Source organism: Lathamus discolor, chromosome 15, assembly GCF_037157495.1.
Source record: "Lathamus discolor isolate bLatDis1 chromosome 15, bLatDis1.hap1, whole genome shotgun sequence".
NCBI classification, from domain to species: domain Eukaryota; kingdom Metazoa; phylum Chordata; class Aves; order Psittaciformes; family Psittacidae; genus Lathamus; species Lathamus discolor.
In genome coordinates, this window is record NC_088898.1 from 10,946,277 (window position 1) to 10,959,505 (window position 13,229).

At 48.1% G+C, this 13,229-nt stretch overlaps 1 protein-coding gene across 1 annotated transcript in view; it reads left to right on the plus strand.

Annotated features, from left to right (window-relative positions):
* Positions 1-15: 15 nt before the first annotated feature.
* EXD3 (exonuclease 3'-5' domain containing 3) overlaps positions 16-13,229 on the plus strand; it is a 288,670-nt gene continuing 275,456 nt past the window's right edge. The window contains 1 exon segment of the mRNA XM_065695336.1: positions 16-151. Coding sequence (XP_065551408.1) covers positions 35-151 — 117 coding nt within the window. The 5' untranslated portion in view covers positions 16-34.

The window sequence follows — 13,229 nt, forward strand, 5'->3', positions numbered from 1 at the left end:
AGAGAAGAAGCCCGATGGGGGCGTGGGGCTGCACATGAAAGGTTCCGTGGCTGGTTGTGTTTGCCGCACGGAGCAGAGACGCGGGAGCGACAGGGACGGTTCTGAGCAGCGGACTCTGGCGTTCCCCTCGCCGCTTCCGGGCCGGTGCCAGGTGAGTGGCAGGAGGCGGCGGCTGCGCGCGGCCGCTCCGGGTGTGCGCGCCCCGGGTGTGCGCGCCCCGCAGCCCAAAGGAGGCCGGGAGGCGGCTGGGGGCTCCCCGCGGGGCGGGAGCGGGGGCTGCGGGCGCCGCGGGGGGGTTCGCCGTGGGGCAGGGCATGGGGGTCTGTGTGGGCCTCGGCCGGGGCTGCCTGAGGTAAAGCGCGGGCTGGGGGCGCCGGCTGCTCCGCGCCCGCTCGCTGGTGGGCGGCCCCGGGCGGGGCTGGCAGGGGAGGCGCGGAGGGGAGCGGGGCTGCGCTGGGGAGGTAACCGTAAGGCCGTGTGAGGGGGAGCTCCCAGTCAGGGGTCAGGGCAGCCCGGCAGCCCTGGGGAGATACCGCGCTGGTTACAGGGGTAGTTGGAGCCAGTAATTACAGGCTGTCAACGGCAGCCGAAGGGGTTTGTGGCGGTCGCGTTACGGGCAGCCGCAGAAGTGTGATTTCAGGTTGCCTCGTCCTAAACTGGTTTTGCTCCTGTCACCGACTTTAAATGTTTTGGAAGATGGAGGAGAAAGTCAGAGGGATTGGAAGTACCTCGAGCATTGTCCGCACATGCGGAAGGGTTAAAAGTGTTTTAAGCAAGTTTGTTACCGTGATGTCAGTAGCAGGAACAAAAATTAACGTGAGCAGGTAGAGCTTTGTGCATAATTCTGTGCTATAAATACGGTGAATGTGGAGATTAAAGGTGAAACAACATAGGCTTGAAGGAAGAAGACGTGCCCCCTGTCTCGCTGTTCCTTCCTGAAAGGGGATGTCATGAGCTCAACTGATGGTGTCGCTGGTATCACACGCTTGAAGCTCTCTGAGGAATCTGACTCTAATGTGACCCACCCGTTTAATGGACCAGAGGTGGTGGCTTGGGCCAGCAGCACAGAACTGAAGAACGACCTTAGGAACAAGCCCTGTGCCTTGATTGTTAATTGGAAGACATAAACGAGTTGGTTGTTTCTGCTCAGCTCTTCCACTTACCAGTTCTTTGTTCCAACAGTGACTTCAGTTATCCAAAAGAAGGTTTGTAACCTTCACACTTAAGGTTTACTGATACTGACAAGATGTGACTGCTGTAGGCTGCTCTGAACTTCCTGGGCAGAGGGAGAAGGATCTGAATGTAATGAAAAAGACTGAGATTTAGAAACCAGGACAGGTTCGTACCTCAGACACAGAGGTGGTGGAGAGCGACACGCAGGGCTCAGTTACACAGTGATGCAATTTGAACTTTGTTGTGGGAAGAGCTGATTCCATTACTGGGTATTTTTGCTTTTTGTAAAGAGAATCATGGTGGGGTGATGATGTGTGTGCATGTGGTGGGGTTATAGTGGGCTGCTGGCACAGAGTCTGCAGTTTCAGGAGTTCTCAAGTAAGAGGTGGAAATACTGGAGAGTTCAGAGAAGGCCACAGAAATGTTCTGGTCCTGGAAAACAAGCCATGAAACGGGCTTGGTGAACTCAATGTATTCAGGCCCATCCAAGACAAGAGGGTTCAGGAGTGACTCAGCCACTCTGGAAGTTCATGTCTATGGGAGAGTGATCTCATAGCTGAAAGTTTTCAGCCTTCCCAGCAAAGGCCTAACGAGATCCTGTAACTGAAAGTCAAAGCTACACAAATTCTTTTAAATATGACATAATTTCCTGGCATTGGGGGGTTAATTCCTGGAATGCTTAATAGGAGAGGGGCAAGGCTCCTTGTGATTTGGAGCTCTTCAGCTGGAATGATAACAGATTTGAAGATGGGCTTAAACCTGACGCATCGGGCAGTTTGCTGGTATGATGCGCCCGTGTGGTTTGGGGGAGATGGTGAGATTATCAGTGAGTCACCTTCTGGGCTCTTCTTCTTGGCTGCAGAAATAGCATGACTTTTTTAATGGCGCTTCAAGGGCTGTAGTTATATGTTAAGATGAAATCCTTATGCTTTTGGATGACCTTCTGCTTCAAGGGGATTTCCACATGCTGTTCTTCCAGAGCACAGTTAGGTTAAGGGAGTGTTTGTTGAAATCATCGGTTTGGCCACAGAGAGCAGACACCAGGTTGTGCCATGCTAGTTCAGGGAATCTCCTCCCTCACCTACTGTGTCTTCCCCAGATGTCTGCAGCATGATCCAGATTTGACGTAGGAAGGGATTTGTTAAGGCATCATACAAGTTTTTCACCCTCGGCAAAGGCAAGGTTTCCATGCTGGGACTTTCTGCCAACACTGTTTTTACCTCTTCACATTCCTGTAAAGCGATTTGGGGATCTGTTTGTCTCAATGAATTGTTTCAACAGGATGAGAGTGCTTTCAAGATGTTAGGTTCTATAAAAGGGTATGGGGTGATGGGGTCACCTCCAGGCTTTGTTGACTCCCTCTGTGAAATGATGACTTTTAAGAAATCAATTCCTAATTCTCCCTGTACCTCTGTGAATGTAAAACTCTGTCTTACAGAGTTCTGTGTGTTCTGGTGTGTGCCAGGTGCTTGGTGCATCCCTGGTTTTATATGGAAAAGAGGCACCTGCCCATGGCTGTGTGTCAGCTTTTTGGCTCAAGCATCCCTATTAGCCATGCCTTCTGGTTCCATGTTTTTCCTCACTGTAAGTGCAAACAATAGGGCAGGAATTATCAAATTTCAGCATGTGGAATAGAACCAGGAAAATGCACATTCTGGGATGTGGATGATCCATCAGAAAACCTCTGCTGCAGGTTTTTAAGGCAGTAATGCTGTTATTAGGCATTGTGACAATCACCTGCACGAAGTTTTGGTGGTGCTCACTGTTTGGCAGTTGCAGCAAGCTTCTCAGCTCTCTGTGTTGGGAGAGTTGAATATGCTGCTTGCATAAAGCCACATCAGACAAATGTGTGGTACATGAAGCACATGCAGAATCCCAGACTGGTTTGTGTTGGAAGGGACCTTAAAGCTCCTCCAGCCCCAGCCCCTGCCATGGGCAGGGACCCCCTCCACTGGAGCAGCTTGCTCCAAGCCCCTGTGTCCAACCTGGCCTTGAACACTGCCAGGGATGGGGCAGCCACAGCTTCTCTGGGCACCCTGTGCCAGCGCCTCAGCACCCTCACAGGGAAGAGCTTCTGCCTAAGAGCTCATCTCAGTCTCCCCTCTGGCAGGTTCAAGCCATTCCCCTTGGCCTGTCCCTACAGGCCCTTGTCCCAAGCCCCTCTCCAGGTTTCCTGCAGCCCCTTTAGGCGCTGGGGCTGCTCTAAGGTCTCTCCTTAAGGAGCCTTCTCCAGATAAAGAAATAGTTGAACAGAGACGTTTCATTGGAATTAGGAGTGTTCTTCTCCTGAACCAGGTTTTAATATTTTGATTCAAAAGTGAATTATTGAGGTTGTGTCCTTTTAAATAAAAGTTCTTTTTTTGGTAGCACTCTGCAGATGCTCGATGCTATAACAGCTCCTCCAGCTGCTTTGTAATCAAGTGCATTGAGGGAAGGGATGGCTGTGGGGGAACTTTGTAGTGTGAAAGGAGTAGAATGGCATGACAGGAAGAGGAGTTAGGCTGTGCTGAACATTGTAGTATTTCACATGTTCATCTTTGAGTTAATGGGTAATACACTAATGCAGTGTAGGGAGACATCAGTGGTAAAGGCTGAAATTTCTTGTGGGAAAAATGAAAGAGGGGGGTGTGTGTGTGTGTGTGTGTGAGATGAGGGAGGGCTGGAGAGAAACTCCAATTAGGTTTTGATAAAAAGAGAAGTCTAGGAAGCTGTTTTCCCAGAGGACAGAAGTCTTGTTTCTTCTATGGATCCATGCAGAGGTTTGGTGTTGCAGTGGGACCGAATGGCAGTAACTTGGGCCTGGATGGTGAGAGCCTCATCCAGCTCTTTGAGGTCAGGAGTGGGATGTCCTTTCCCATCTCTGCCAGCCACCTGCTGGATGATTTGGGGCAAATGATGTTTTATGGTCTGCAGCTAAAAATGAAGCAAGAAAACCCTGCATATGTAATGAGCAGCTTAGTTTGTCTCAGCTTTGCCACATGCTTGGGATGATGCTCTGGACATAGTTCTTGGTGTTGGCCCTATGTTGAGATAGACCTGTTTGAAGGTTGAGGCAACTGCTATTGCCAAAGACATTTCTGTAGAAGAAAACCCCAGATCATGTGTTACTAATTCTCATAGAATAACCCTTTTTGCAGTGTCTTTTCCCGTCACTTCTACAGTGTCTTTGCAGCCACAAATAGGTGAAGCTAAAGAAAGATTGAGTCTTTTGGAATCTGATCAGACGAGAAGCAGCTAAAAACCCTTCAACTTTCATCTGATCACATATAAAGCAGGAGTCCTGTTCCTTCTCTGACCACTGGCACAAATTTGTGTGTTCCCTGTACTTCAAGTACAACATAGTGTCACTGGAGGTGAGCTCTGACCTGTGTTGCTGAGTTTAGCATTACTGTGATTCCCATTACATGTTACCAAGGTAGAGCAGAAGAGCCTCTAGCTCTCCATGGGTTTCTGACCTTCAGATGAATTTAACTAGATTCCTCCTTGTCTCCAGCTCTGCCAGGGATATGGTCACACTTCATGTTAAGTCTACATGTGTGGCTTCCATCATTTTGGGCAGTTCTTTTCTGATTCAGGTAATGCTGTTTATGGCAAGCTGTACCCATACAGCACAATTTATTCTTTGCTGTTGCTCATCTTGCCTTCAAAAAGCAGAATGCAAAGTATTGTAAAGTATACAAAGTATAGCTGTGCATGTATATTGTGTGGTTCAGTTACTAATTTCAAGGGGGGTTTTGTCTCTTACATCTCTCTGTGCTGAAACTTTCTGCTGTATGGTTCAAAAGGCACTTTAATGGTCAGTTTTGATTGTCGCACAAATTCATTGAGCCTTGCGTGGGTTACATGTGCATGGAATAAAAGTCTGTTTCACTGCCCATTCACTGCTGATCTTTGTAATGTTCAGCTCTGCCTGAAGGAATTATTCCTTATTCCTCAAGGAATAAGCTGTTATGTCAGGAGAGGAGTTGGCTGGAGCACAGCAGTGCTGTGAGAGGGGGTTGAGAGAGTACAGGGAGCACTGCTTAGTAAATACTGTTCCATGGGGGTTTTCTTAGGTTGTACAATTGCCTATAAATGTATGGAAAATACTCCTCGGGGACTACAATCTCCCACTGTTACAAAATTGAAAGGAAATGGCTTTTTGAGAAGGGGAATGCAATTTTGCTTTGCAGGATAAATAGCTGCTGTTTCAGTCTGTGCAAAGCAGGTTTTTACAGGCCATGTAGTTAAAAGCATTGTTGTTTGGGCTTTGTTTTGGAAGCAGTGGTTGCCACTGGGTCATTCAGGATGGACAGGAGTGGAGGTTTCCTGCTGATGGTGTGTTTGTTACAGTGGATAACCTGTGTGGATGAGGATGATGGTTCTTTGAATGTTCTATAACATCACTATGGGTTTTTTGCCAGTCTTTTGTGACTTTCAGCCACATGATCTTAACGTTACATTAGAGATGTTCAGCAGGCAGTAAAAATGCTGGCAGGTGTGTAAGGCTCTGTTCAAGAAAGCATTTGATGCTTTCCAGTCTCTGTCTTCCCAAGAGTGCTGGAGTTTGGATCATGGAGCTTCGGTGGGGTGTTGGCAAGGGCAAAGAGCTCGGCATGTTCACGGGCCCGTTTGCTTCCTTGCAGCTCTGCAGTGGCAGCGGAACTCCCTGGCAGCACTCGGCAGGTCACACCTTCACCGTGCTCCTTCAGGGGGGAGTTTGCTGGTCCCTGGACCCAAGTCTGCTCAAAGGCATTTGTCAGCCTGGGGCAGACCCCCAGTTCGGCAGGGTGGGGGCAGTGCAGCTCCAGGAATTCCTGCCTCTTTCTGGTCCCTGGCTTGCCTGAGCTTAGAAAAGTGTCATTTCCCATTTTGATTATTTTGACAATTTCTTTCACCATATCATAGAATCCCAGGCTGGTTTGGGTTGGAAGGGACCTTAAAGGTCATCTAGTTCCAACCCGCTGCCATGGGCATGGACACCTTCCACTAGATGGGTGTCTGGGGGACAACTGGGCAGGGCACCTTGGTGAGGAGGTGGTGGGAGGCAGTGGGCAGCAGTCCCATAGGCTGCTGGGGCAGTTCCGATCCCACTCGGTGCCCTCATGGCATATTTACAGGTAGATATTTCCATGGAAAGGTCCTACTTTGACAATTTGACATTGAGATTAGTAAAATTAATTTCTGTTCTGAGGATTGGGCTCAGCTTTTTTGTGTGGAATTTGCTTCTGGAAGTAATACAAATACCTTTTGTTTGCAGTATGCTTTATTAGTTGATGGAGGTATGTGAGAGGGAACTTGACAATAGACCAAATACCAGTCATAGAAATTTATAGCAAATGCAGTTTCATCACGGTAGTTTGTGTGGCTACTCTTAGATGAAGACATCCTTTCAAATAACCAGTATTTTATGGTGCAGCAGTGTATTAGGGAGCAGATGTATGAGGATTCCATTTTGATTTGCAAGCTTCGTTCATGATATTTGTTTCTGTTAAGTTTGATTTAACTACATCCTCTGTTGAGAAGTCACCCTGCAATTCCTTACAAGATAGACTGTGTGGAACTCAGTTTATCTTAAAACACTGTGCTGGGTTAGCTGCCTCGGGTTCTCATCTGATTCAGTGTCCGTCCTTCTTGGAATGGGAGAAGTGTGGATTTCCCCATTTCTAGTGCTGCTGTCTGCTGAGGTATTTACCAATGAGGGCTTGTAGGGAAATATAAAAGTTCCGTGCAGGAGCAGTCACCAGATTGTCTATATCATCTGGTTTGCCCTTTAGTTCAGATGGAAACAAAGCTTAGTGTTTAGTGAGAAGTTTCTGGAAAGCCCCACGTTGGGTTTTTCTGGGTTCCCTGCCTGTGTTGTGAAATCCAGCTCAGCCTCGTTAGAGGGCACTCTGGAATCGCACATGGGAGCCGCTGTCAGCAGCATTCTCATGTGCTCTGCAGGGGAGAGTCCTGATGCCAAGGTAACTTCCCGAGTAGAAAGTGTGGAGTGAAAACTCCAGAGCAGAGGGTGTGAAGCCTGAGACGGATTAACCTATATAGAATCCCAGACTGGTTTGATTGGAATGGACCTTAAAGCTCATCCAGTTCCAAACCCCTGCCATGGGCTTTCTTGTTGCCCCCTTTGATATCTTGTGATGCAAGGCAAGATCGAGTTTGTTGCAGGCTGATTTAGTGCATGGGCCTTTACCCCATGAGCTGCCTTGATCCTGAATGTATATCCATTTTGGAACTTTTTTTTTGTATTGCTACCATCATCTTGAAAGTGAACTCTTTAGAAACAATAGTTTGTTTCAGAAACTCTCGGGGTTTAATACCAGCCTTTACATTGGTCCCTTCTGTGCATCTGACAAATAGCTTATTATTTCTTTCACTTCCCTTCTGTAGTAAAGAGCATAATGATTTTACTGTAGTGATAGGACAAGGAGTAATGGGTTAAAACATAAACAGGGGAAGTTTAGATTGGATATAAGGAGGAAGTTCTTTACTGTAAGGGCGGTGAGGCACTGAATGGGTTGCACAGGGAAGTTGTGAATGCTCCATCCCTGGCGGTGTTCAAGGCCAGGTTGGATGAAGCCTTGGGTGGGATGGTTTAGTGTGAGGTGTCCCTGGCCATGGCAGGGGGGTTAGAACTGGATGAACTTAAGGTCCTTTCCAACCCGAACTATTCTATGATTCTATGCTTTTTACCTTGGGAGAATTAATCAGTATTTGTAAATGTGCTTTGAAATCTGAAGTGGTTTAGAATGTTTAAGAAATATGATTAGAATACTGAAGAAAGAAGGAGTCAGGGAAGTCAAATCTAAGACCGTGATTATTGCTCAATTTGGTGAAGCTTTGGTGCTGCTTCTGTTCTGGCAAGATTATAGAGCCAGATCATTTACATGACTTTTGACTTTTCTTGATTGTTTTAGGCTTCACCAAGGAGAAGCCACCTTTATATGCAGGAGTCAGGTTGTCTGTAAACATAAACACAATCTAAACTTTGTCCAAAACATGCCATGTTTTGCTTTATAACAAAGCATACCAGACCAGTGCCACTTGAAACGCTTTTCTGAGTAATTAGCACTGAATCACACCCACACTGGGCAGCCTTGGCAAAACCATAGTTCAGGTTTCCTGTGCTGGAACTATGCCTACATAGCATAAACCTCAGCTTTAATGCGTTGCGTTACTTAGCCTCTAAATTTCCACTTCTGCGTTGGTATTACTGCTAGTAGCTGGGTTATAAAATCATAGAATGGGTTGGAAGGGACCATAAAGCTCCTCCAGTTCCAATCCCTGCCACGGGCAGGGACACCTTCCACTGGAGCAGCTTGCTCCAAGCCCCTGTGTCCAACCTGGCCTTGAGCACTGCCAGGCATGGGGCAGCCACAGCTTCTCTGGGCACCCTGTGCCAGCGCCTCAGCACCCTTACAGGGAAGAGCTTCTGCCTAAGAGCTCATCTCAGTCTCCCCTCTGGCAGGTTCAAGCCATTCCCCTTGGCCTGTCCCTACAGGCCCTTGTCCCAAGCCCCTCTCCAGGTTCCCTGCAGCCCCTTTAGGCACTGGAGCTGCTCTCAGGTCTCCCCTTCAGGAGCCTTCTCTTCTCCAGGCTGCCCCAGCCCAGCTCTCTCAGCCTGGCTCCAGAGCAGAGCTGCTCCAGCCCTCGCAGCAGCTCCATGGCCTCCTCTGGCCTCGCTCCAACAGCTCCACGTCCCTCTTGTGCCGTTACCCCAGAGCTGGATCAGGACTGCGGTGGGTGGGGGGGAGGTGTCTCCCCAGAGCGCAGCAGAGGGGGAGAATCCCCTCCCTGAGCTGCTGCTCACGCTCTGGGGGTGCAGTCCAGCACATGGTTTCGTGTAGCCACTATTTGGTGGTGCTCATATGCATTTCACCTTTGAGAGAAGCAGTGTTGTGTGGGGATGTGATTTGAATGAGGTCACACAACAGGACCATGAGAGCTGTGAGCATAAACCAGTTGTATGCCTGCCTGGCCATCTCCTTACTGGGACATGTTCTTCCAGCTGGGACTGTCTCTGGCCAGGGCTTTGGCTTTACTCAGAGGTGACAGCTTTGTTGCCTGTGGCTTGAAGGCAGCAGACATTGAGAACCAGATGTTTTCAGAGCCAGCTGGCAGCACTTTGCTTGGTATCTTAAAGAAAGATGTAGTGCTTCCATGAACTCTAATGGCTGTGAGCCTCACCTCTCCACAAATAAAGCAGAATAATAAGAAAAAGTACCTGTCAGGCTATCTTTTTGCTCTTCCAGTTTTTAATCTCCTCTATCACCTTCCCTTTCTGTCCCTCTGGTACGGCTCCTTGTTAGCTTTTTGGCTAGCATGGTTGTCTGGAATGAGGAAGGAAAGTGGAGATGTTCCTTCTCCAGTGTTCTTTGGTGTCTGTCTTATCTGGAGGGCACATGAAGAGGCAGCAGAAGCTGAGCAAAGACACAGTGCCATGTGGGTGGCTGCAGAGCTGTGGAGGGATTCCTGTGGGCTGCAAGGCAGTGGATCGGCGCAAGACAAATGGTTCTTTTAATAACGTGTTGGTAGGTTTTGCACATCTGCCTTTGGGTGAGATGCAGGCAGAATAACCTGTACATGTCTCATCTCCCCCCACCCCTTGTGGGAGGGTCCAACAGCAGCTTTCTGGGGCATCTGTGGGGCTGGGGGTTCTATTTTAATGATGTTGAAGAGCTCAGCTCTTGCGTTTTCTGTAAATGGTATTAGGAATGACGTTGAATGACAGAGGCTTCAGCCAAAATCCCCTCCCCCTCTGTTAAACTCCGTACCATACGTAGATGCCCTCACATGCATTTTACAACACATTTGGGTGTTTTTACACACAGTTTGGGTGTTCTGAAAAGTGACAGTAATGAAGGAGCCAGTGACACTTAGAGAACGTGCTGAAGAGCAGCTCCAGCGTGCTTGTATGAAACATTCCTTCTAGTTTCTAGTGATGAGAAGCATTTCCTACTAATATCTTCTCACAGAACATTTCTGTGGAACCCAAAGTTTATTTTTTATGATAATTTATATTTTGGTCTTTGTCATCCTTTGAAGACGAGCTGGAGCTGTGTGGTGGCATGTTTGGGGGGGTTAGCCAGTGCCATCTTCATAGCACAGTGTATTAAATGTAATTAGTAGATGCTGGTGTCATCTTTGCTTTAGCTCTGGAATCGGTTCCAGGTACCATCTGATTTCTGTTTAAAAATTACAGTTGAGTTCTTGGACCCATCTATAGTGACCATCAGTGCTGTATTTCATGTTCTGCCAAGGCCTCCTTATTTTTCAATGTGCGTCAGCAGGGGCTTCTCTTCTTGGGATGTGGAGACCAAACGCTTGTTTCTGGGCAGTACTGTGAGGATGAGGTGTGACTGGAGTTCCCTGAGCATCTCTAGACTGACACAATGATGTGGCAGGTTATTGCGTGGGTCTCAGAAGACATTGTGTGACGAATTGCTGTCTGATAGAGGTAGGTAGTGATAACTGGCGAGTGTTTCCTGCTGAAACAAGATGCTGCGAGGGCTGGAGCAGCTCTGCTCTGGAGCCAGGCTGAGAGAGCTGGGCTGGGGCAGCCTGGAGAAGAGAAGGCTCCTGAAGGGGAGACCTGAGAGCAGCTCCAGTGCCTAAAGGGGCTGCAGGAAACCTGGAGAGGGGCTTGGGACAAGGGCCTGTAGGGACAGGCCAAGGGGAATGGCTTGAACCTGCCAGAGGGGAGACTGAGATGAGCTCCTAGGCAGAAGCTCTTCCCTGTAAGGGTGCTGAGGCGCTGGCACAGGGTGCCCAGAGAAGCTGTGGCTGCCCCATCCCTGGCAGTGTTCAAGGCCAGGTTGGACACAGGGGCTTGGAGCAAGCTGCTCCAGTGGAAGGGGTCCCTGCCTGTGGCAGGGGTTGGAGCTGGATGAGCTTTAAGGTCCTTTCCAAACCAGACCAGGCTGGCATTCTGTGAAAAAGCAACAACTAAAATTTCAGGGAAGAAGTAGCAAACGTTTATAGAAACACAGGAGAGGAGCCTCATGGAGGACAGCACACATTTAGGCTGGTCATCTCCCTGTTTCCAGCAGGAGCAGCTCAGTGCAGAGCCCTGTGGTGCTGCCTTGGCAAAGGTTTAAGCACCAAAAAGTAAATATTTTTCAGTAAAGCAAATGCAAAGCTTTGGGGATGTTCTTAAAACACAAAAGAAAACCAAAAAGAACAAAACTGAAGAAATCCTTTTGTGTACAATGTCCGGAACAGTTTTTAAATGCTCTTGTTCGATGCCTAAATAAATGATTGTTTTAGCAAAAGCAAAATCCTTCCTATTGATTTATTGCACCAATTTAGATATAAGCCCTCTGTGCAGGATTGTCAGTTTAATAGGGCAGCCTTCCTTCTCCTTTCAGATTTAATCCACATGTTGTTGTATCAACAGAGCCTTTGTCTCTGCTCAGTTATGAGTTATCCTTTCTTAACTTAAAAAAGAAGTGCAAACGCATGGTTTTTACCAGCCCTGTGACAAAGCAGCACAGGATGACACAGGGAGAGGTGAGCGTCAAAGAGGGACTCTGATTTGTAAGTAACTTCAAAGTGGTGCTGCAAAGGGAAGAGTGAAAAGCGAGTGGCCCTGTCCCTGCTCCCGCCGCAGTGGCTGTGGGAGCCTGGCAGTGGCAGGAGGAGGCAGCCTTATCTTTAGCCAGGATTTCCTATTTTGCTTCTCCAGCTTGTGCAGCAATGCTGAACATGTTCCTTTCCGTTAACTCTCATTTCCTTCCTTTTTTTTTTAAGGGGGACTTATCCAGAGGTGTATGTAATTCACATTTCCTTCCTTCCTGCCCCCCTTCCCTGCAGAGAAGGATTTCTTTCTTGGACCCCTCCTGTTTTCCAAATGGAGTGGAATTACTGTCAGGAAGCTCATGAATTTGGTATTATTTCTATACTTGGTTTTGTGAGAAAACATTTATTTAGGTGTCAATGCTTGAGGGTTCAGAAGTGCATGTTAGACCTGCTCAATAAATTAGTTCTCTGCATTGTTTGATTTTTAACCATTACTTGGACCTTATCACGCAACTGACTCCTGTAGCACCGTCAGTTAGTTCTGAAGGTTCAGTTCCTTCACTTGATGGGCTGGATGCATCCAAAGACAGAATGGTCACGCTGTGTCTTTGTTAGCCTGGTTTCCAGCTTGTGTCAGACTCCTATAGTCATCACTGCCAGAGTGGAGACTGAGATGAGCTCTTAGGCAGAAGCTCTTCCCTGGGAGGGTGCTGAGGCGCTGGCACAGGGTGCCCAGAGAAGCTGTGGCTGCCCCATCCCTGGCAGTGCTCAAGGCCAGGTTGGACACAGGGGCTTGGAGCAAGCTGCTCCAGTGGAAGGGGTCCCTGCCCGTGGCAGGGGTTGGAACTGGGCGAGATTTAAGGTTCCTTCCAACCCAAACCTGTCTGCGATTCTATGATCCTATGTCCACAGTCTCCTTCAATTCTCTTTCAGATATCAGCACAGCAGATCCCACCTCAAGTGGTGTGATTTTAAAAGAAGCTAGTAATAATGTGTCTTCAAGCAGAGGGAATTTGTGATTTAAAAAGTGTGGCATGATGCTATTGTACTTCTCAAAGTTATAGAAGAGAGTAAGAAAAGATCCACTTTGGGGGCTTCAGTAGTCAGTGATGGGAAAAAGAAGGCTGTATCCTCACTGCCTGAAGCAGGCAGCAGCCCTGGCAGGGATTAGCTCAGGGGAAGGAGTGCTGTTGCTGTATCGGGCAGATCCCTCAGTCCACCAGTCACACACACACAGAGTCCTCATCAGCGTATGTGCAGACACTGGGCACTGGCAGCATTGTTTTGTAGGATTAAACTGGTCTGGCTTTGTTGAGGGCCAAGTGAGCCAGGCAGTGGTTACCAGCTAAAAGCAGCAGCTCTTCATGTTTAAGGCACTTTAGATACTATCACATTCTCTGGATGTTAAGTCTGCACGTTCCTTGCACAAGAAGAAAAAATCCATCCCTTTGAAGGTGGCTTTGGAATGCAGACCTATGGGGGTCGGGGGTTCTGTTTGTTTTCCTGCAGACTGGCCTTTTGTCTGTGGAGGGCTGAGCATACCTTCCCAACAAGATAAA